Genomic DNA, 22841 nt, shown 5'->3' with positions numbered 1-22841 from the left:
AGTTAATCCCACATGGTGTTGAATGAATCTGCCCCATAGTCTTTGACAAACAAAGACATTTGACTCCATTTGTCTGGTACAAAAATATCCAGAGTCAAAGGGTCAGTGCAGTCCTCGTGGAAAAAATACCAAGTAACCTTGCTGTTCATTCCATAACAGTGAGCAGCGATTTTAAGATCACAAAGCATGTTAAATGGGTCAAGACCGTACACAGCTGTGAATATAGTGTTTCTCAGTGAGAAACCAGGTTATTTAGTGTGTGTGTGACGGAAGCTTGTACCTTCAAAAGCCCGTGCGGCGTTCACAAGATGTGACCAGTCGAGACCAGAAGAGGAGTCAGGCAGGGGCATCATACCAGTGTCCGCCAGCTTAGCCTTGTCTGCCAGTGAGCTGTCAGAGAACCAGAGCTCATCTGTGGAGACAGCACACACAGTTATTTAGAGGACAGTTAGAGTGCATGTTTAGACTGGACCCATAACCTAAATGCCATCTCTACAGTGATTAAAACTTCTGAACACATTTTAATTTAGAGAAATGTGCACAGATGAAGACTAGTCGCAAAGTTGGAATAATGTGCACCACCGAATCATTAACAATAAGTGCAGGAACAATCATTAGGAAAGTAAATAAGGTTCCATTTGAATTCCATGATGATTTTAAAGCACTATTCAAACAGAACATGCTCTGACCTAAAGGTGCCTTTAAATAAATTAACTCAAAAGAGACTACAATTACACTTGAACATCCATACACCTCATTGATATAATGATCAGTTCGATTAGAAGGAAACTGAGATGGTCACTGAGGACACAACTGAAAAGCCCTGACCGCGGCGTAAACTACATTAAACATTCATCCACTGGCAGAGATTTCAACTTGATAGAAAAGCAGTTGCCGCTGCTCAACAGTCAAGAGCCAAAGGGCATCTTTACCCACAATTTGATGTACTTATGGAGAAAGAATCAAACGTGGCAACTCACAGAAGCGAAGTAAAATTAGCTCTAGGTGACCTGGAGAGCAAACTCGCTAATTCACACAAAGTCAGACAGACAGACAGGCCTCGCCTGAGAGCGGAGAGGTGAGAGTGATTTGAATAATGAATGAAGTTGGCTGGCTTAGAGTTCTGCTATAATGAGAGAGGAACTGTACGTTTCAGACAGCTGGAGAACAGATCAAGTGTCTGTATGCGAAACACGCCAAGAAGCATTAGGGCCGTTCACACAGGACGTGTTCTTACATTCTATTTGTGCTATTTCTTTGCTATTTTACTTGTAGGTCTACATAAACATGCATTATATGGGCGTCTTCGGCCGTTATGGTGTCTTGCAAATTTTTTTTTTTTATAAACAAGTGTAGTTGGAACAGTTCTGTTGATTTGGGAATATTAGATTGTTTTTTTTTTTTAGAATGCCAATTACTTCATTTAAATATTTTCCGGCACGGTTTTTTCTTTCCGGCAATTTTTTTTTTTTTTACAAAAAATACAATTTCCAAAATGCACATTAAAAGCTTTAAATATTTGTACAAAAAAAATACAATATTTAAAAAAATGTATGAATTATTTTCTGCTTCCAAAATAGAATTATTTGCTGCTAATCAAATCAAATTTCATAAGCAGCAAATAATCTTTATTATTTACAGTATAAACTTTAGTTATTATTTTTACAGAAATATAATTTACAAAATGCGCACACATTTTTTTAAAATTCATTTCAGTTTTGAAAATGGAAAAATGTACTGTATAAATGACAATTTCAAATTTTAAACACATGGGATGAAAACATTTAGCAGAACATTAAGCAATAATTGGGGTCACCTGGAAGAATTTCCGTTGTGGTCTGTGCTATTTGCAGCGAGTTTCTGTATTTGGTTGTGTTGTGAACTTTTGCAGCGAGTTTCTGTATTTGATTGTGTTGTGAACTTTTGCAGCGCGTTTCTGTATTTGGTTGTGTTGTGAGTATTTGGAGCGCACAACTTGTGAAACTGATGAAGATCTTTTCTTAATGTGTGGGTGTTTTTCTATTTGAATGTGTTTTCTTCAGTTGCAGCGCACTGAGCTCTCTCGGCCACCGTACTAAAGTTTTGCGAGCGAACACAAAGTTTCTTGGGGGAACTCAAACATTTCGCGCGCGAACGCAAAGTTTCAAAGAACGCATTGACATATAATATCATATATATAATATCATATAATACCACCACCATGGCCCCTTGGGGGAAAATTGTGCACATACAAGCTTAACTTCACAAGAACGTGCGTTCTGTTCAAATGCATCGCGCTCCAGCTGTTTAACGCATGAACACATCTCGCTTTCAGTGAGCAGTCCAGCATAGTTACGCAAAAATTGTGCCATTATAATGATTTTCCTATTACAGCACACTTTTCATCCCGCTAGAATATTTCAGAAGACGTATAATAGTATGATTAGCACCAAGTCTCTCTTGCATTAGCAGCAGATTTATAGTATCATTACTTGCTTCATTACTAAGTACAACATTAAAGTCTGCAGAGGATAAAATTACTGTAACAGGAAGGAATGTGGTGAGCTTACAGAGGAGATGGAAAAATCTGCTATGAGCCAAAAAAAGCTCATTTATTCCATTATCATCAACCATGTCTTAGTGCTGGCAATCCAAGCGTTTACATTTTATGTACAGCTGGTACTGTGATGCATTCTAGGATGAAGTGGACAGCATATTGCGGTACGTAAGTGTAACCGTGGGATTCTTACAACAATGTTAGTATCACTGATACAATGCTAAATGTGGCGAAAACTCACTTTTGAGCTGAGCGGCGGCGTGGTTTAGACCCATGCGAGGTGGTAGGGTGCTGTGGTAGGGCAAGGCGCTGCTAAACAGGATGTCGTTGGGCACGGCCTGGTCCAGCATGGAGCTACGTGAGCTAGCTAAGGACAGCGCCCTCCGGTGGCTGCTGCACAAGCTCTCGTCTGAGAGAGTCCGGTACAGGGAGCGGCGTGGAGACTGAACGACAAGCGGTATCTGAAATAACACAAAAACAGAGACTGAGGAGAAGGAAAGTGATGGATGGGATGTAAATAGAAGACGACGGGTAACAGGAAGACAAAGAGAAAGCAGAGAGAGAGAGAGAAAGAGTGAAAGAGCAAAGCAAAGATATTATTCATCAGAATATGATTATGTGAAAGGCTCTGCAATATTGTTAATAAAACAGCCATGGCAATAAAGCACATATCACTTAATTGAATTGTGGGAGAGAGGTGGGGGGTGGAGAGCAGAAGGAGGGTGAGCTAAGGGAACATGAGACTCAGCTGGGGACCAATCAGCAGTCAGAGTGAGTGACTGCGGGTCTGTGAGTCAGATCTATTAGAGTCATAGCGCTCTCATCAATAATGCAGGCGAGATGGACACGGTCCTCACGGGGGGTCTACTGGCGGAAGGAGGGGCGCAAGCTGACAATTAGAGACATGAACGTGACAGAGGACTAACAGAGATGGGATGCTTATTATAGTCTTCAGGAATTAGAAAAAAAAGCATGGTGAATAATGCGCAGTCTGACAAAAACAATCCCATATTAATGTTTGTGCAGAGTGAGACTAGTTGAAATATTAATTCCTATTTTATTAGAAGAAATAATAATAATAAAAAATATTAATAATCATCATCATCTCCAGTGACTTTAACAACAACAACATCAATAATAATATAAAATAACAATATAATTATTATTATCATCTAAGTACAGTGGAAAAACATTATTATAAATTGTATTATTATTACCATTAAATAACAAAACATTTTACAGTTCACTTAAATTATGATAATATATTTTCCAGTTAACTGAAATAAAAACAGGAATAATTAATTTTATATTATTATAATATTAACAACAACAATACCACCACCACCATAATACTAATACTTGATGACTATTATTCCTAAAAACCAATAACATTATTTTAGTCAATATTATTATTTGGAAACACTTTACAATAAGATGACTTTAGTTAACATGAGTTAATGCATTAGGTATCATGACTGCATTTCTCAAGCTTTTTGCATTTTATAAATATATTAATAAATTCAAGCTGTATAAATTAGGGTAATGTATTATGAATTAACAAAATACATTACGTATAAAATGGTTGTTTGTTGTTAGTTCATGATACCTAATGCATTAACGTTTGTTAAAGAATTTAACTTTATTGTAAAGTGTTACCTATTTATTTTGATATACTATGTGGCTGAATTACTGTACATTTGGAATGAACACTGTATGCATTGTGCCTTTGCCTCTCACACTGGGGTTTTGTGAGTCATTATTCTTTGTAAAGCTCTTTTGGAACATTACGTATTGTGAAAAGTGCTATGCAAATGAATCAAAGTAAAGCTTACAGTGAGACGAACACACGTAGAGAGTGTGGGCATGTGCAGCTTTATAATCCACACCGCTGAGAGCAAAGCAGGTGAGGAGGATGACTGATTGTTGTGACCTCATTTCCTCTAGACGCTTCCATTAGTTCAACCGTTACACAGTCTGCTGACTGGTTAGTTGATTTGCTTGTCAGTGTAACACACACCAGTGAATAATGTGTTTAGCACAAAACATATTCAAAACAATTTCTTAGTTTTTCAGTGTTGTTTTAACATGTCCTAACTACAGCAGCACTTGCTCACTGCATTACTCATCCTCCAGGGCTCAGCTCCACACTCACCTTGCCGCGACCTGCCTGCCCCGGGGGACTGTCGGGTAGAAGCATCCTGAGGAAGGCCTCCTTAGTGAGCGTCTGAAGCTTCTCACCTGCACTATTAACCAACTGCGATGGGTCTCTCAAATAGAGCCCCCTGAGAGAGAGACATGGAGACAAAGGGAGAGGAAGGAGAGGAACAAATTAGACAATAAAACAGACATTAGCAGCCAGTTTTGCTGTAGTATCAATCTAAAGTGAATTGTGAAATGCCTCTGAATGTGGTGCTGTACATTTGGGTATCTCCTTGTAAAGGTGCTACAGACAAAGTATTCAAAGGACTACAAGGCTACGGTAGAGACAAAACACAGGATTATGGGCGATTGAGTAAGGAACAGCCTTCACACAGTCATGACATGACTCATCGGAACAAATCAAAACAGACTCCTGTGATCTGAAAGGAATAGTTCACCCAAAAAAGAAAATTTGTCATCGTTTACTCACATAGTTTCAAACCCATATGATGAATTTTTTTTAAACCATCTTGGCCGGGCCCTTTTTAATAAAACAAGAGTGAATGAGGACTAGAGCTGTAAAGCTCCAAAATGACAAAAAAGCACAATGAAATTATCATAAAAATTGTTCACACGCACTATTTTCCAAGTCTTCTGATGCCATACAATAGCTTTATGTGAGAAAAAGACCCAAATTGAAGTCAATATTCACTGAATATTTTGATATCAGTGATGGCAGAGTAGCTATGAATATTTATTCATGAATAAATTCAGATCTTTTTAATGAATCACTTGTAGTTCACCAAACAGGTGAACTGAACAACTCACTGACTAAATTATGTGGTTGCAGCTCACTAATGAGGAGAGATGGTCCTCACTGCGGAACATGAAATCCACGGGGAGGAGTCGGATCCAGATCCGACTCCTCCCACCTTACATATACATACAACCGGCGTAGCGTCATAGAACGTCTCTGAAAAGGTTCACGCCCACTTTTAGGGGAAAACAATCCGGCGAGCACCATACACAGTAACGGATTGAGGACGTGTACTAACCCTTACAAACATGTAATTTGTATTTAAACATTTTTTCACACAGTAGGCTACCCCTATTATGTATTTGTATTTAATTATTTTTTTTCCACACACATTTTTTATTTTATTTTAAATACATTTCTATGTATTTATGCCCATCTCTGCCTGCCATCATCATCGATCTTGCTGTTATGGAAATATCATGAATTACGGATGATGCTATCGAAAGCTAAATCAGGCTAGTTGTATAGCTGGACAGAAAAGAGCACTCAGTAGCTACTCTAAATATAAAGACAATATTATACATTTAAAGATGTTTACGTCTTAAAACCGTAGTAAAATCATTCACTGGCTACCTGGTGACTCGATGAGGTACGAGTAAATGTCCGGGTAAACCACTGGGTGGGGTTGATAGGCCAATTTGACGCTGGTAGAATGAAACGGGATATGTTTTTAAGTTGCCCAAATTAAGTTTATAAATGTATCGTTCACGCTCTATGGAAGGCAGGGTGGACATATAATTACTCGACATATTTCATCTAAGTGATTTCTGAAGTTATACACGTCTGCCGGCTGTGTACGGACGTTGTTTTGTGCCGCTATTTTGTATTGAAGTCTATGGGAAGTCTGGCTTGTTTTCCCCTAAAAAGGGGCGGTTACAAAATTGACAGTTAAGTTCCCGGATGTGCCGGTTGTATGTATACCTAAACCTACCCATCTCCACCCCTTAATCCCTAAACCCACCCCTAAACCTACCAATCTCCACCCCTTATATCTGGATCAAACTCCGCCCCCCGGATCTCGTGCACTGCATTGAGGTGCTACTGAATGAGGAAGATTGTTCATCACATGACTCTACCCTTATGGTGCCTTTACATTATTTTTTAAACTTGAAAGCTCCAGTCCCATTCATTGTAGTTGCAAGGAAAAGAACAACTAGCACATTATTAAAAACGTCTCCTTTTGTGTTTTACTGAAGAAAAAGGTCATATGGGTTCGGAGTGACATGAGGCTGAGTAAATTATGACAATTTTTATTTTGTGCGTGGACTTTCCCTTTAAGGGTGTCGGAAGTGCCATTGTTACAAGACAAGAGGGAAGGAAAAACACAGTGAATAATTCAGGGCCAGGTAATGATCCAACTACCTTGATTTCCTCAAAAGTGTCTTTAGAAGTAAAGACAACAAAGCCTCTGACCGACTGAGGCAGCAACAAAGAAGAAAAAATGATTACACAGAGCCTTTAATCGATTCAGTGTCCTTTTTGCTTTTAAACCTGATACAACAGAAATATGAATTTCCATCAAATATTGTCTGCATCAGGAAAACGTCAGAATCCCCTAGTGAGATTGTCAATCAAATCCAGCCTCTGCTTTAATAATCAGAGAACATTTACCAGGTTTTCAGTCTTATAATGTGAAGTGGCAGGTGTCAAATAGATTCTGTCTGGATTCTGTGTGATGGAGGTTACATCATATTTTTGTTGACATCGATCATCTCTGAGATGCTGCTAGCCGGAGATGTGTTACTGGCCTAAAAGGTTTTCCGAATGTCACTGATATGCAGAGGTACTGGTCAGACACTGACTTAATGCATTTGTTAATCAAAAAAAGCCTGAAGTGATTTAATCTCTCTATGAACTCTTCTCTAGCTTTAACGTTACATAAGATCCATAAAACATTAGGTGCTACTTACCTAAAGTCTCTATCTTGCCTTTGCTCCTCCAGTAAGTGGTCATTTTCTCCTTTCTTCCAGCCAGTCAAATACTTCTCGCCTTGTGACTGGCAGCTAAGCGAGTGCTTTTCCCGCCCTCCCATTGAAGTCGCGTCCGTAGGAGAGATGATGTAGATTTTTGAGGGGTCAATGGAGCTGGAGTTCTTCAAACAGCGTTCAGAGGGGCTTCCAGAATGGCGAGAACCACTAAGGGGGAAAAAAATGAAACCAACAGCTGTTTGTATAACTGATTTATCATGAAATAGGGATGCCTGCCTTAGCCAGAACCATTAATTATTAGGTTTTAAAAGGATTCTTATCAAGGCAAGAACATGAGAGGAAGCAAAAATGACTAATGAAACAGCAAAAGAAATGGTACCAAAATACTTTAAAATCTGAGCCTCCTGCACAGCCATTGTTATTTTAGTATCATTTAGTATTTTTACTAAGTCTTTATTAGTTGAATCAGCAAATAATATTTAACTGATAACCACCACTCTTAATGTTACAGGCAAGTTTCACAATTGAAAACCAAAGCTATAAACTTCACAACATAAAAAAAAAATAAAAAAAAAAATCTTAAAACCAAAAGACAAACCATCTCACCTGGAAAGAGAGGAGATCTCGCTTAGATCTCCTGTGCTGCCATCTGTGGTGTGACCGGTAGGTGTAACGGGAACGTATCCTTGAGACAAGAACATCTTTGCCCTTCCTTCATCAGTCTCACAGTCCTCATGGTATTCCAGAGGCCACGGGAGTCCTGTCTCAACCCTCCCGTCCCTCAAGACCATCCGTGAGGGTCCCACACCAGTCAGGGGCAGGGAAGGGGGTGGAGGGGGCATGCAGGGTGCTGTATCTATGCCGCTGTCGGTGGACGCCCCCTTTATGTAGGTGAGACCCAGGGACTCTGGATCCATCGGGTCTCCAGAACCGAAATGTTTCTCGTCGCTGCCGCTGGAAGTATTGCTGGAGAGGGTGTTGTTACTGGAGTGGCTGGAGCAATGACTGTGGCAGCTCTTCTCACGGGTCTGGAAGATTAAAGTTGACCAATTATTATAAAGGACTTCTGAATGTTTTTGAAAGAAGTCTCTTATGCTTATCAAGGCTGCATTTATATGATCAAAATCAGAATAAAAACAGAAATTTTGTCAAAACACAAACACTGTTTTGTCAAAAGAAAACACTATTTCAGTCTTTCTACTTAAAAATGTAATGTTTAATTCAATGTTACTTATTTATTTGTAATTATTTGTGAAATTTACTAGCAACATTCTTTCTGAATGTTTTTAAAAAAAACTAAATCCTACCCCAAACGTGTATTATGAAATATTAATACAATTTAAAATAACTATTTTCATTCTGATATGCTAAATTGGTGCTCAAGAAACATTTCTTATTATTATGCAATTAAATCCACAAACATACATACACATACTTACACAAACACACATGTATGATGCAACCAATTATATGTGTATATATAAATATCATATATTATTTTACTGTATAATAATAATAAAACATTTGTTTTATTCCTTTGTTCCTTTTTAAAAATCTATCATTTGTACTTAGGCACTGAATACGAGGCAGGCAAACCATTTCATCGAAATGCAACATTTGTTTGCTTCATGGTCACAGTACAATCCAACAAAAAGGGATGAAGGAAAACCCCCGGAGAGCTGAAGTGCATTTAGCAGAGCAATAACAGCAACAGACAGAAGAACCAGCTCTACGCGATTACTACCTACTGTAACCAATCTCAAGGAAAATGAATAATTGATTATTCGGTTAAATTGCATCCTCTAAATTTAAGCCCTTTCAAATGAATGGAAAGCAGATGATTTTTAAACTTTAATGCATGGTTTACTTTGGAAGATCTACCATGGTGCACCATTTCCAAATGTCCCTTCTGGCTAAAGTTAATGTGGTCAATACACTATTGATAAAAGCTGTCAGTTCTGTGAATCAAGTAATGGAGGAATGCAGGGCTTTACATAAGTAATATGAGATAAACATGACCCATGAAGCTACTTTTTGCCGTTAGCATCAACATCGGCTGCAAAAAGCAAGGGTATGGTGACCTTTTCGTGCTTGATAAATTAGATTTATTTGTACATAACCTGACGTTGGAGCTACCCAGTGCACAACTCAAGTCAGAATGTACAGTGTGGTGTCCTGTAACTGTGCTGGCGTCCAGTTTCTTACGTCAATTCCCACAGGGATTGCATGACTGGATGTGACACTATGAGCCATCTGCCATAGATGTTAACCCCCCTTTCCTCCAAACCAATGATCTCCCCTTCACAACTACCCACCCTCACGGAGAAATGTGGTGCATTTGCAATGCTGCCAACTACACGTTCCTGACTAATGAGGTCACTGCACCCATCAGCCACATATAAACACACAAACACTTGCACCGACATTGCACTTCCTTCTGCGTAGCATATGGTCCTGTTGCTGTACAGTAAAAGCCATTTACTGTACAGTACAAGCCATTTACTGTATCATAACGATTTTTATGCTCCAATGACCAGAAGTTCATTTGTAAACTAGGAAACCGCTGTCTGGAATGCTACAAATGTAGACTAGCAGAAGGAAACAAGTCCTAGTGCTCTTAAAAATAAATCAAACTTATCCAATCAAATGGTTTTATAGTTCAAATGATTGATTACTTACACGAGGAAATTTACCAGGTGAGTCTTTCGCCCCCTGTCTCTGTATACCTCGGTTCAGGATCTTGGTGGATGGGATGTGCCACTTGGCCTCTGGTACACAAGGTGATCCTGGAGATAATGGATGTGGTTACATGACATTGGAGTGCTGTGCATTTAAAACCGATTAGTTGATCAGATCTTTACCAAATAACTAACAGAAAACGTCTCCGGTTATTTAATAGAGATTGTTAAGCTCATAAAACAAGTAAATCAGTCAATTAAAGTAGGTAAATAAGTCACTTGCAACTAATGAAGTTTAATCTTCATTGGCGCTTGAGAAAAACAATTTCCATACCGGCAGACCGTGTCCTCTCCAGTTTGTGCTCTCTATCTCCTTCTTTTTCTTCTGGCTGATCGTGAAGTGCAGGTGATTGTGATCTATGGGTTAAGCAGAATATCTTTGTAGTGTAAAGGTCCACTGGCATTATTCATAGACATTAATGATATTTTGTTGTTACTAAACAACAAAATATGGGGGGGGGGGGCATATTATAAAAATAAAATGTTCCTTCAATGCAAAATATATAAAAATGGTTGTCTAAATTTAAGAATCTTCTTTAATGTTCAGAAAAGTGCCTGTGATTTGTCTTTACAAAGTCCTACCTTTACAAAGATTGTGAATCTGTCTAAAATTTGGAACAAAAAAAAAACAACACTTTACGCAGACCTCAAGGGACAAAATAAAATAAAAAACGTATGACATGAAACGTTTGTTTAAAGTGAGTGGTTGAGTGGTTTAGCAAGGTGATGTAGAGGTCATTCATTGTTAACTATCCTAGCATTTGTGGGGCAGGGAGGTTTCAAGACCCTCTGGTGTTGTGTGTCTGTCTGTGAAAGAACAGCTGATATTTACAAAGCTGGTCATGAAATATTAGCTCATACTAGACATCCTACTCTAATTCTGTTTGCACCAAAGATTTGCACCAAATCTCATGATTAGACTTTTGTGATAACCTCTAAACCTGCTAGGCTCTTTTATTTCCGAGTTACAAGGCTGAGGCGAAAAGAATCTCATTACCCATCATAACCGGCTTTCTGGGCCCATGTGCCGCAGGGACCGGGGTCACTGGAGGTTGATTGGTTACTGGGAGAACTGCAGTAGTGCTGGCCGGGATTTCCAGATGGACTCTGAACCATCTCAAAGTCCTGCAACACCCTGCAATGAGCAAACACAGGGCAGAAGCTCATTAATCAAAACTCTGGTAGCACAAGCAATGAGAGCACTGCAACAAGACTCATTCATATTCTGGACCGGAGGGAGGAAACACTGTCAAAAAAAAGTGGTGGAGCAGATTCTATTCATAGCAGGACCCCGTGTCTCCAGGGCTGGGAACGTCTGTGCATTCCAGAGGGGAAATAAGAGAAACATACTCCAGGAAGAAATGACATGCCATGTGCAACACAGATCCCAACTGAGGATGGGATGACAGCCTGGGTGAAGAGGCCACAAAGGTGTGTGCATTTCAGACAAGGTGAAGACACAAACATGCAACACACAGTCACTCAATTGCACAAGAAGACACACATTATGAAGGGATCCCAAGTCTACAGCACCAGAAAATCAAGTTCCCAATTAGCTCACCCTAAAAGGCGTCTCCTGAGAAATGCCAAAGCCACATCAGACTTTTTTTGCATACTTTTTTGCTTTCTTTAATCCACAGGGTGGCATGCATCATCCTTAATAGCCTCTATATGCTCCCTTTCGGGGTTTCCCAGTGGATATGTCAGCAGAGATATGTCTGAATGATCAGACATCACAGTTATGAATCATTGTTCCATAAAGTTCCTGTTGCTGAGCCCGATGAAAACCAGGTGTAGCTGTTTGTTACCTTTGTTGGCACATTCACAGTGGTGACCAACTAATGATTTTTAATATATATTTATATGTTGATTTAAAAATAAAACAGGATTCAGACATCATTACAGTAATGAGAATAAGAGAAGTTGGCAAAGGCAGTGCACTATTTAGAGAGATAATATAAGACAATTTAATACATTTTCAGTGTGTATTATGAGCCCAAAAATAGTTTGTCCTTGTTTCTGACTTCAGGCATGTTTTTGCTTTAGCGGTCCGTGTAAAACTAATTCTCAGATCAATCATCATTATATAAAAAATGGGTGGTATCTATTCTGAATATCAATCATGACAGCCTAGAACAGAAAATTCCTAGAGACTGTATTGACATCTTTTTTCAAAATGCTGAAGAAATTAATGCATTGAACAATGCACGTGCACATTCACACAAAAAAAAAAAACAGCTGAACGTACATGCTGTATTTGCTGAGATCAATTACACAAACCAAACCAATCCACTCTGCACCTCCATCTCTTCCCTATAGTTTTTCCTCATATTTTCATGAGATTTGGATCGTGATAATATATACTAGTGAAATTACAGGTAAATATTTGAATGAAAGAGCAGCTTACGTGTTTGGAATGACATTATCACATATCTCCTACCTGGATCCATCCTGGTACTTCTTATCGAAAGAAGTGCTGCGTGAGATGGCAGCTTGCGCGTACTGGAACATCTGTTGGCCCGGGGAGGGTTGATCTGGACCCTGAGTGGGTGAAACTCGAGACAGCGGCAGCCCTTGGGGAACGTGAGTCATCCTGTGCCAACCAGGACCGGCACCAAGAGTCTTGTACTCCATGACGGGGACACGATACAGCTCTGAGGCACCTCTGAAAAACACAAATTACCATGAGTTTTACACGTTACAATGTTTATATTTTTGGACATAGTATCATAGTAATACCATTGTATATTCATAAATTCACTAAGGGGGTTGGTACATTTTTGTAATATTTTTGAAAGATGTCTTTTATACTCATCATTGCTGCATTTATTAAATACAGTAAAGACAGCAATATTGTGAAATTCTATTACAATTTAAAATAACTATTTTTTGTTTTAATATATTATAAAATGTAATTTATTCCTGTGGCAAAGCTGAATTTTCAGCATCATTACTCCAGTCTTCATTGTCACATGATCCTTCAGAAATCATTCTAATATGCTGATTTACTGCCCAGGAAACATTTCTTATGATCATTGTTGAAAATAGTCATGCCGCTTAACATTTTTGTGGAAACCAGGATTCTTTGGTGAATAGAAAGTTCAAAAGAACAGCATTTATTTAAAATATAAATCTTTGGTAGCATTGTAAAATGTCTTTACTGTCATGTGATCAGTTTAATATCCTTGCTGAATAAAAGTATTTATTTCTTAAAAAAAAAAAAACGTACCCCAAACGATTGAACTTTATACAGCATGTAAATACCTTAAACCATCCATATGATAATCATTGGGTAAAATAGTATGTCAGTTTACCACTATATCCTTTTGATATATTAGAGGGGCTTATTAGTTCAAATCAGCGCACATCACTCAAAATAACCGCATATTTTATTTTTGATAACTCAGATGACCATATATGTTATTTAGTGGCTCATTATGAACATGGTGAACAATAGTAAACTGATTTGTGTTTTCAGGTTGAGTTAGCAATTAGAAATTCCTGCTCCTTTAAACAAGACGATGCAGCACAACATCAAGCTAGTATTATTTGCATCATTACCTGATTTCTAAGATATATAGGACATACATGCTTTGTGATAGCGAGCATAATGTGCGTTTCATGTTCATGGGGCGCCTACATCAGCGAACCCAGTGATTATCTCCACTTAGAAACAACTTGCATTATATCAACAGCACGACATGTACCCGACAACATATTTAATTATAGAAAAGCCAGCAGGGATTAATCACATCCATACTATGGATTAACCTGGTTTTTGGATAGATCACTCTGAGAGGTTGAAATTAGCATTGTGGGGGCAGACTGCTCCTTTCAAAGGAATGAGTATTATCATGGAAGTCGAGTTACAGGTCAGAGCCCCCCAAAAGCGGGAGAACCTCCTTCACGCCTCTGAGCTGACTGGATAACTTCCGGCTGTTGACGGTTATACACACACACACACACAGAGGGGTCCAAATGTTTGAGACCACAGTAAAAAATCTGGGATTCAAAAACAAATTAAAGCTGAAAGTTTTAGGATTTGGAATAATTTGAAGTGTTACTCCTATGTGACTCCTTTCAACAGATGTAACCAAACACATTCTGAAATTCATGTTCATTTTTTCCAATTCAAATTATCACTCAAATTGTTATTCTAAAATATTATTTGTAATAAAAAAAAAAAGTGAATTAAATGAGAAAAATGCAAAATAGAGGCATTTTCACTAATGATCTCAGGTTTCTGGACCCCACCACTGTAAATAAATGTTAGCTGTGTTTAGAGCCAGGCTATTTCTATGAATCCATTCCAATTTATTAATATAGAGTATATTTCTAGTCCGTCATTGCATGTGAAATGCAAAATTCAGCATCAAGGGATGATTTTGTGAGAGGAAATTGGCAGAAAATATTAAAAGATAATCACTGCAGGGCTTTTTGGCAAGAGAAAAAAGACACATCCGCAAATCAGATGACAAATGGTATCAGATAAATGATGTACTGTATTTTGCTGTGATTATCTGTGGCGGGAGTTATTAGAGAGGGAGAAACCAAAAGAACAAACAGAAAATTAACACAAGTCCACCCCACACCAGCGGGATTCACTGATGGTTAATGATGCGTTTCCGATCAAATCCACTCTGTTCCAACCACACGCACTGAAATACTTCCGAAACAAGAATCTCTGGTGATCTTCTTGAACGAAGAGCTGGAACAGGCGAGGGCTCTCAAGACAGATTCTCACAGCCTCTACAGTGAAATACAGTACTTCAAAAAGTACTTCTATGAAGAACAATGCACTCTCAGACTCTCACACACAAATTACTGGAATTGAGAAATGTCTAACAAACAAAGGCTTGCGAATAAAAAAACATGCATGTTCATTAACTATAAAGTAGAGACAGCTCTACAGACTGCAGAACTAAAGTCATTTTTACATCCAATGACATCCAATCACAATATTACTGCTAATCTCTCTCTGATCTGTAACCAAATACAACCCTGACTTGTCCTGGCATGCTTCTGTTAACTATAGTTCTCTGGAAACGACTTGCCAAGATACAGCTATTTAGAGCAGTTAAAAGTCAACCAGAAATGCAAGCAATCTTCTATAAATTCGTGTTTACAAAGAGCACAGAGCGCTTGATATCTGTGGCTTTCATGCCTTGCAGGGTGGCGATAAAAGTCAATCCAGTTATTGACAGTCTCTAGAGGGTCACTTTAATCTCTGCCTTCAGATGTTCTTGGTAAGCCCTCAGCTCTTCTAAAATGAGCAAACAGAACATGGGGCACATGTTCAACAAAGTTCAACAGGGTTCTGGGTCGCTTTCTATTTCAGGACAGTTTGCTGCAAGTGGTTTCTTTTATGTAAAGGCTAAAAAAAACAACAACAAAAAAAACGGAATATAATCATATCATTCACAGATAATCTCAAGAGGATTAATCTTCGCTTTAGGAGATGACCTCTGCTTAACCATGATAAACTGGTGTGGCCCATCTGTCCGAATTAAAGGTTCAGTTTTAAGGGTTGTTTTTGTAAATGTGGCCAGGTTTATAACATGCTGCATCTTTGAGTAATAAACACATTTTCAGCATTCAGCATTTTGAACATATTTAAAGAACATTTTTTTCATTTTAATAAGTAAGGAGGTAACAAAAAGCTACCAATGGAAGATGGAGGACAAACTGTACCTTCTGGGGGTGCCGTCCTCATGTGGCTGTATGACCACCACCGTAACAGGTGTGGAGGTCCGCAGATAGTCAATCATCTGCTCGTGAGTTAGAGTCCCAACAGCGACCTTGCAGATCTCCACCAAACGGCATCCAGGGCGAAGTCCTGCCTGCCAGGCGAATCCGAACGGCTCCACGTCGGCTACCACACCCTCAAAGTTGACATGGAAACCCAGCTGTCCCAGGGCATTTCTGCGCAGGGTCATCTCTAGCGTCTCACAACCCTTGGTGACCATCTGCGGAGAAGACAGAGCAGATGTAATGACTTTAACCATCTGAAACTAGGCTTTTTGTCACCTCAGCGACTTTTAAAGATAAAATCTGTGCTGTGATGATGGGCAGAATGTCCTGCACAGGTAAGCATGCAGATGGGTTGGCAGGTATGCAGAGATATAGATGATGACTGAAGCCAGGTCTCTGAAGGATGAAATTAACCAATGTCAAACCAACATGGGAGAGCACAACATGCTGATTGTCTCATGAATAACGCATTCCTACAACCCGAGCTGAGAACCTGACACCTAAAACAAACGTATGTGATATAGCAGCTTAAACTTTTTGTATGCACTTTATCCAAAAACACACAGTTTAAAGCAAACCGTTTTAAGCTGATCTTACTCAGACTCTGCAAAGCTACTTAGAGCCCAAAGGCATCTTTATAAGCACCCACAAAAACAACAAAAGCACTTTGATGAGATTGAGGTGCTTAAAAAAATACTGTATAAGCTTTCCTTTTTTAAGTTAGAAAGGATGGTCACACTTTAGATTAGGGTCCATTTCTCACTATTAACTATGACTTTGGCCTCAATAAACTCCCAATTACAGCTTGTTAAGAGTTAGTAAGGTATGTTGTTATGTTTAGGTGTTGGGTAGAATATAGAATCTGGTCATGCAGAATAAGGCATTAATATGTGGTTTATAAGTACTAATAAGCAGCCAATATCATAGTAATATGTATGCTAATAAGCAACTAGTTAATAGTGAGGATTGGACCCTAAACTAAAGTGTTACTGAAAGGGTTAATTTAGACGCAGCTTGGCTTTTACAATATTAAACGATATTAAAGCGCTTTTCACAATACAGACTGTATCAAAGCAGCTTCACAGTATTAAATTAAAATAAAACATCAATGTTTGTTTCTAGTGGAAAACGTCCACGTTTGGTAATGCTGATCAATAGTATTGTTGATTGATTAATTAAATTAAATATCCCCAACTGAGCAAGCCAAAGGCAAAGGATGTAGAAAAGGATGTACTTAATCAATGCAAGCCAATGGGGTAGAAAAAAAGTCACTGACTTTTATTTTATGGACCAAAACAAATAAACTACAACACTTTTTAAAATACTTCTTTTGTGTTCCACATAAGAAAAGTCAGCCATACAGGTTTGGAATGACACGAGGGTGAGTAAATGATGACTGAATTTTAATTTAGTGCTGATGGTCTGCTGCACAAATGCTATGATGATGACAGCAAACCACCCAATGTACAACACATTTAAGAGCTTGTGAACAGTTAAAGCACAGTATTTTACAAGCTGTCAAATCTCACAAAGAGAAGGGACCACACATGCTGCCTGGGTCGATCACCATAAACAGCATGTATACCCATTTAAGCCTCCATTGCACTGTAGCCTGCAGTTCTGGCCCAACTGAGCATGAATGGGTGGCAATAAAGCAAGAAGTGGAACTAATATTGTTTTATTAAGGTGTGTGTTGATGTATGTACTTATCCCAAAGTGAATAAAGTGAATGGTTCTGGTAAGCTTAAGGTAAACTAAGGTACTGTAATCTACCCTAACATTGTCTTTCTACCTTTATAATGCTAATCCATTGACCATTGGCCCCTGATTGCGAGAGAAACTTGATCCTGCAGACCTACACTGCTCGCTTATTCACAGTAAAAGGCAAGCTTGGTCTGAGTTTCAGTTTAGATTAAACTTGATCTTTCCTCTTGGATTTGCTACTCATACCTCTAATCGCTGTACGACCTCTCGAACTTCCTCTGGGCATCCATCCTGCACGGAAAAAACCACACAGTCGCCACGCTCGTAAAAGAGCTTCACCCTGCCAACCGTGGAGGACGAGCTCCAACCAATCACGTCCTTGCAGTAACAGTTGAAAACCACTTCCCGGGTTGCTTCCTCAATGAGCACCACAAACTCGCGGGAGATGGACAGCAAACAACCGATATCGGTGGACTGGCAGCTGTCCCGGGCCACCACCGACCACGTGATGGCTCCCGTACTGTACAGATGAGCATTGTTCCTTGGGCGGCTGCGTTCCTTCCTTTTGGCGCCTAGGGTGATGAAGCTGAATTTTGCACCTGATGCGTCCACAGGCGTTGCACCGGTGAAGTTTAACACTAGGTCTTTAAGGTATTCTTGGCGGGTGCGTGTCGCCATGGCGCGGAACTTCTCAGACTTGTGGGCTGCGTTTTCGCTGTTGATCACCTTGGCTAGCAGGAAGTCCCGGAAAACGGCAGACTTTGGGAACATCACTCCCTTGGGTATGGGAGGTCCAAACGGAGGCACATCTTTGGATCTGGCAACCGCAACACTAGAAATATGATGAAATGAGTTTAGTCACTTCAAATAAATGCTGTTCTAAGCATTAAAGAATCCAAAAAATTGGATCACAAGAGACTTCTTTCAAAACATAAAAAAAACCTTGCGACCCCAAACTTTTGAACAATATCTAATAATATAATATAATATACAATATAATATAATATAGATTAAAACTATTATTTTATATATATATATATATAAATCTTTTATATGTAATATTAAGCTAGGATAGCTTTTCCACATTCAACATTAATATGTCACTCAACATTAACATTAATATACAAAGACAGGAGGCACATGGCTCCTGTGTGAAAAAACACATTGAGAGGTTTTTCCGTTTGACTTCAACATTGACATCAATTCTGAAATCATGCCGCAGAAGTCTCTCACAGATCTGCTCAGAAGATGAGACAGGCAATTTTGCTTTGAGACAGGTTCCAGCCTCCTTCAGCTCTCTGCAATGTTACGCTGAACAAGCTTAAGAGGTACACACTGAGTAAATAAGACTGGAAATTGAATTCCCTTCGATCTTATCCTTTAATCCTCCCTATCGTTCTGAGAGGTCAAATCTGACTGTCACCAAGCTGTTGGGAAAGCATCTTCATCTGCCTCCACCCCCTTTCCCACTAAGATGAAATCTCTAATTTACAAAATTGGATTTATTCAGGATGGGTTAGGCATGACTTCAAAAACAGTATTTAGTTCAGCAAAGACACATGTATAAGCCAAACCACCATCCTAATTGGAAAACACAAGCATGCAGTGAACAGGCTAGGATGAAAATGACAATTAATTGACATTTTACGTCTTACCTGTAACACACATGCTCTGTACAAGGATCGTGGACTTTGACTATGATGAAGACATGTTGAAAGTGAGAGCGTATGTTTTGGGGTGTGAATGGAAAAGCTCCTGGTTCCTGGAAAATTATGGTAACAATGTCATTTCCAATGTGCCTCTTCCTCAGTAGCTGAATATGGGAACAGATAATAAGAATAAAGTCAACACAGTGCACATTTAAAAAAAGAAACCAATTACAGTTACAGACATCTAATCAGAAACCGAAAGCAAAAATAAACTTCAAAAATGAATTTTCATTCAATAAAATGAAATAAACAAAACGCATCAAGCTCTGGGACATTGTACTTGACGAAACATAATTGTAACATGTACTGCATACTGGACAAATAACTGTTTGTAAGAAAGCTTAGGTAACGTGTAAATATAAAGGTTTAGCTGTAGTCTACTGTAGATCCCTTGGACTAATCTCCTTGTCAGCAGAGAGAGAGAGAGAGAGAGAGAGAGAGAGAGAGAGAGAGAGAGAGAGAGAGAGAGAGAGAGAGAGAGAGAGAGAGAGAGAGAGAGAGAGAGAGAGAGAGAGAGAGAGAGAGAGAGAGAGAGAGAGAGAGAGAGAGAGAGAGAGAGAGAGAGAGAGAGAGAGAGAGAGAGAGAGAGAGAGAGAGAGAGAGAGAGAGAGGATCAGAGGTGTACTGAACTAAAACTCAAAGCTGTGGAGATCTTCACCAGCTTATTTTCTAAGATTATCCCTATTGGACCATGATCCTATGGACAGAAAACCACAAATCCCACAAATCAGACAAATAAAGACACTTTCAAGAGCTCCTTTACTTCTCTTTCTAATCATTCTGTAAAAACAGCTTTCTTTTAAAAAGCACAAATCACAATTTCATTATCCGACTGAGCTCAGTCTAGCCATGGGGATTTCAGGAAATCATTGACGGAAAGCTGTTACGGTGGTAAATTAATCTACGACTCTATTAGGATTGTTCCGCCCATTAAAAAGTACAGCGGATGAAGGAAAAACATCTTTTAAAATTTGTTCCACCAAATAAATGCATCAAAAAATGACATTCTTAATAATCATCCTTGATATGTTTTGCTCCTCACTGTGCAACTGAAAAAAGCTTTTTTTTTTTTATTTTTTTTTTTTTTTTATTTTTTTTTAGATGGGGCATTCAGACGGTTGCCATGACAACGTGGCCTGCCCGCTGAAGTGTTTACAATTAGCAGGATGCAGGACAATTGGTCTGGGCTCTGTGAGGTCTGTAGAAGCACAGATCACAGATCAAGACCAGGCACTTGAAGAGAGAGCTGACGAGAGCTGAAAGAGTTTTGTGTAGACAGGACTGAGTAAGTGATCAGACCTGAATCTCATTTGACCAGGTGCTTATTCAAGTGTGCATAAATCAGCAGGAAGGCTGCTCTATCTTGGACTATCTGCTTTTTTGTTTGTAATAATAAAATAATAATGGGACCAAAGCACATATGATAAATATCTACATTTTATATGAAAATGTTGTGATAATTTACTACCATTTAAAAGTAAAAAGTAGTTTATTCCTGTGATGGTAAAGCTGAATATTCAGCATCATTACTTCAGTCTTCAGTGACAAATGATCCTCTAATATGCTGATTTGCTGCTCAGGAAACATTTCTTATTATCAATGTTGAAAACAATAGTGCTGCTTAATATTTTTGAGGTCATGTAATAGCTGAAAGCCCGACTCACTTGTTGCCTGTTGTTGGGCGTGTAGGGCAGCATTGTAGAGACGTGAAACATCAGCTCAAAGTCTTTATAAGTGGTGTAGAGAGAGTGAGTGCCAGTGGAGTCCGCTGCAGAGAACGTGATTATATCACACATTTGAGTATAAAAGCAGTAAATTAAAAAGACACATACACTCATGATGAAATACGAAATTAGTCTCTAGCAGTTCAATATTAATTTGCAAATGGCTCATCTGCACAGACTAAGAGATTATGAGAAACTGTCCAATGCCCTATTTGCACTGCCCGAGAACAAATATGGTATATTGTTCAAAACCCATTTCAGAAATGAACCCGAAGCTGCCAAGCAGCTTGTCAAAGATTCACAGCAGTGACATTCAAACATTTTGAAGATGTCATCGTGAGAAGAGCACTCACTTTTGTTGTCCAGCTGTGCCCTGTACTTGCTGAACCCCTTCAATCGGACTCTCTGACCAAGTAAATCCAGGAACTCATCCAGTGCGGGACTACCACTCTCGTTATTGTACATCTCCTCCTCTGTGCTCTGCCCGGCCTGGCAGTACAGGATGCCCACTTTGTGCTGGTAACTCAGCTACAAGTTTCAAAGAGTAAAAACACAATCAGTTTCAATCATCGTAATGATATTTGACAAGTTTTTCTGTACTCCCTTCAAGTTTGAGCCAGCTGTTACATCCTTCCCTCAACCCTAATTACATCTATTACATGGCTCTCTGAAATACTGGCCAATCACTGCATTCTGTGGTCATTTTTTTTATTTTTTTATAAATGAACATTACACTGTACAATACATTTTACTCGTTCTGGGACACTGATCTTCTAGATTGTAGTCCTTTCATGTATTGCATCATTCTGTGGTCTCATATAATAAAATAATTCAAACTCAAACTGTTTAATAATAAAAAACTCTGCTTTGCATCAGGGTCTTGATCATCCTTTCTGTGTTTATTCTGCAATAATGACCGCCCTGACTGTATATTAACCCTTTACCAGTGTAATTTTAGTATTATTTATCTACCATTATAGTATTTATTAATATTTTGAATTAGCTTTAATTTTATGTTTTTTCATTTGTTTTTTCAATTTTATACTTCTCATATTTGTTTACATTTTTATTATTTAATATACATTCAATATGTATATTTTCATTTTATTTCTGCTTTATTTCAATTAATGAAAAATATATTTCAGTTAAAAATAACAACACTGTCCCTCACATATTACATGGCAGGATAACAGAAACAATTTCGAAGCACTTCTAAAAAAAATTTAAAACAATAACGACCTCACAAGAGAGCACAGTAAAAATAAATAAAATAAAAGGATATATTTATCAAATCATCAACTTAGTCTACAGGAAACCATTTAAAGCACTTTTAAAGCACATTATGTTCTGGTGATATAAATTGTCTACCACAAGTGGTGATATAGTCATGATAAGTGCCATCAATCTGTGCAAAAGCCTGACACATGATGACATGCAGACTGGCCTCAAATGCCACTTTTGCATAATGTATGAGAGACAGAAACTAAAGGAAGAGGCAATGGAACCAGATGTTGGGCTTCAGACAGCCAAACAAGCATTTATTTGGACAATTATTAAAAGATAAAGTAAAAATATGATACTTAACAAAAATAATAGGAAATGCTGAATGGGGGACAATATGAAGAAAGCTGGTTTACAATGACATAGGAATTTTTAAGTCGTCTACGATAATTGTCTGAAATCACACATAATTCCCACCCCATACCAATTTTTTAAAAATGGTAAAAGCAATTTTAGTGCTGTTCTTACAATTGCTTTGGCTTTTGTGCCATAAAAATGCCACCAACAGTCTAGT

At 38.6% G+C, this 22841-nt stretch overlaps 1 protein-coding gene across 1 annotated transcript in view; it reads right to left on the bottom strand.

Annotated features, from left to right (window-relative positions):
• Window positions 1–22841, bottom strand: part of sipa1l2 (signal-induced proliferation-associated 1 like 2) — a 65690-nt gene that overhangs the window by 5756 nt on the left and 37093 nt on the right. The window contains exons 5-18 of the mRNA XM_081358154.1: window positions 21400–21574; window positions 20987–21090; window positions 19269–19426; window positions 17860–18445; window positions 15850–16124; window positions 12599–12823; window positions 11156–11293; window positions 10433–10515; window positions 10100–10206; window positions 8027–8448; window positions 7403–7627; window positions 4689–4818; window positions 2778–2997; window positions 281–412 (exon numbers count right to left, since the gene is read on the bottom strand). Of these exons, the coding sequence (XP_081214280.1) occupies window positions 281–412; window positions 2778–2997; window positions 4689–4818; window positions 7403–7627; window positions 8027–8448; window positions 10100–10206; window positions 10433–10515; window positions 11156–11293; window positions 12599–12823; window positions 15850–16124; window positions 17860–18445; window positions 19269–19426; window positions 20987–21090; window positions 21400–21574 (2980 nt within the window). The remainder of the gene's footprint in view (window positions 1–280; window positions 413–2777; window positions 2998–4688; window positions 4819–7402; window positions 7628–8026; window positions 8449–10099; window positions 10207–10432; window positions 10516–11155; window positions 11294–12598; window positions 12824–15849; window positions 16125–17859; window positions 18446–19268; window positions 19427–20986; window positions 21091–21399; window positions 21575–22841) is intronic.

The sequence above is a fragment of the Scardinius erythrophthalmus genome (genome assembly GCF_964197995.2).
Source record: "Scardinius erythrophthalmus genome assembly, chromosome: 25".
Classification (NCBI taxonomy): Eukaryota; Metazoa; Chordata; class Actinopteri; order Cypriniformes; family Leuciscidae; genus Scardinius; species Scardinius erythrophthalmus.
Note: the sequence above shows the minus strand (reverse complement) of the source record. Positions and strands in the feature narration are given on the sequence as shown.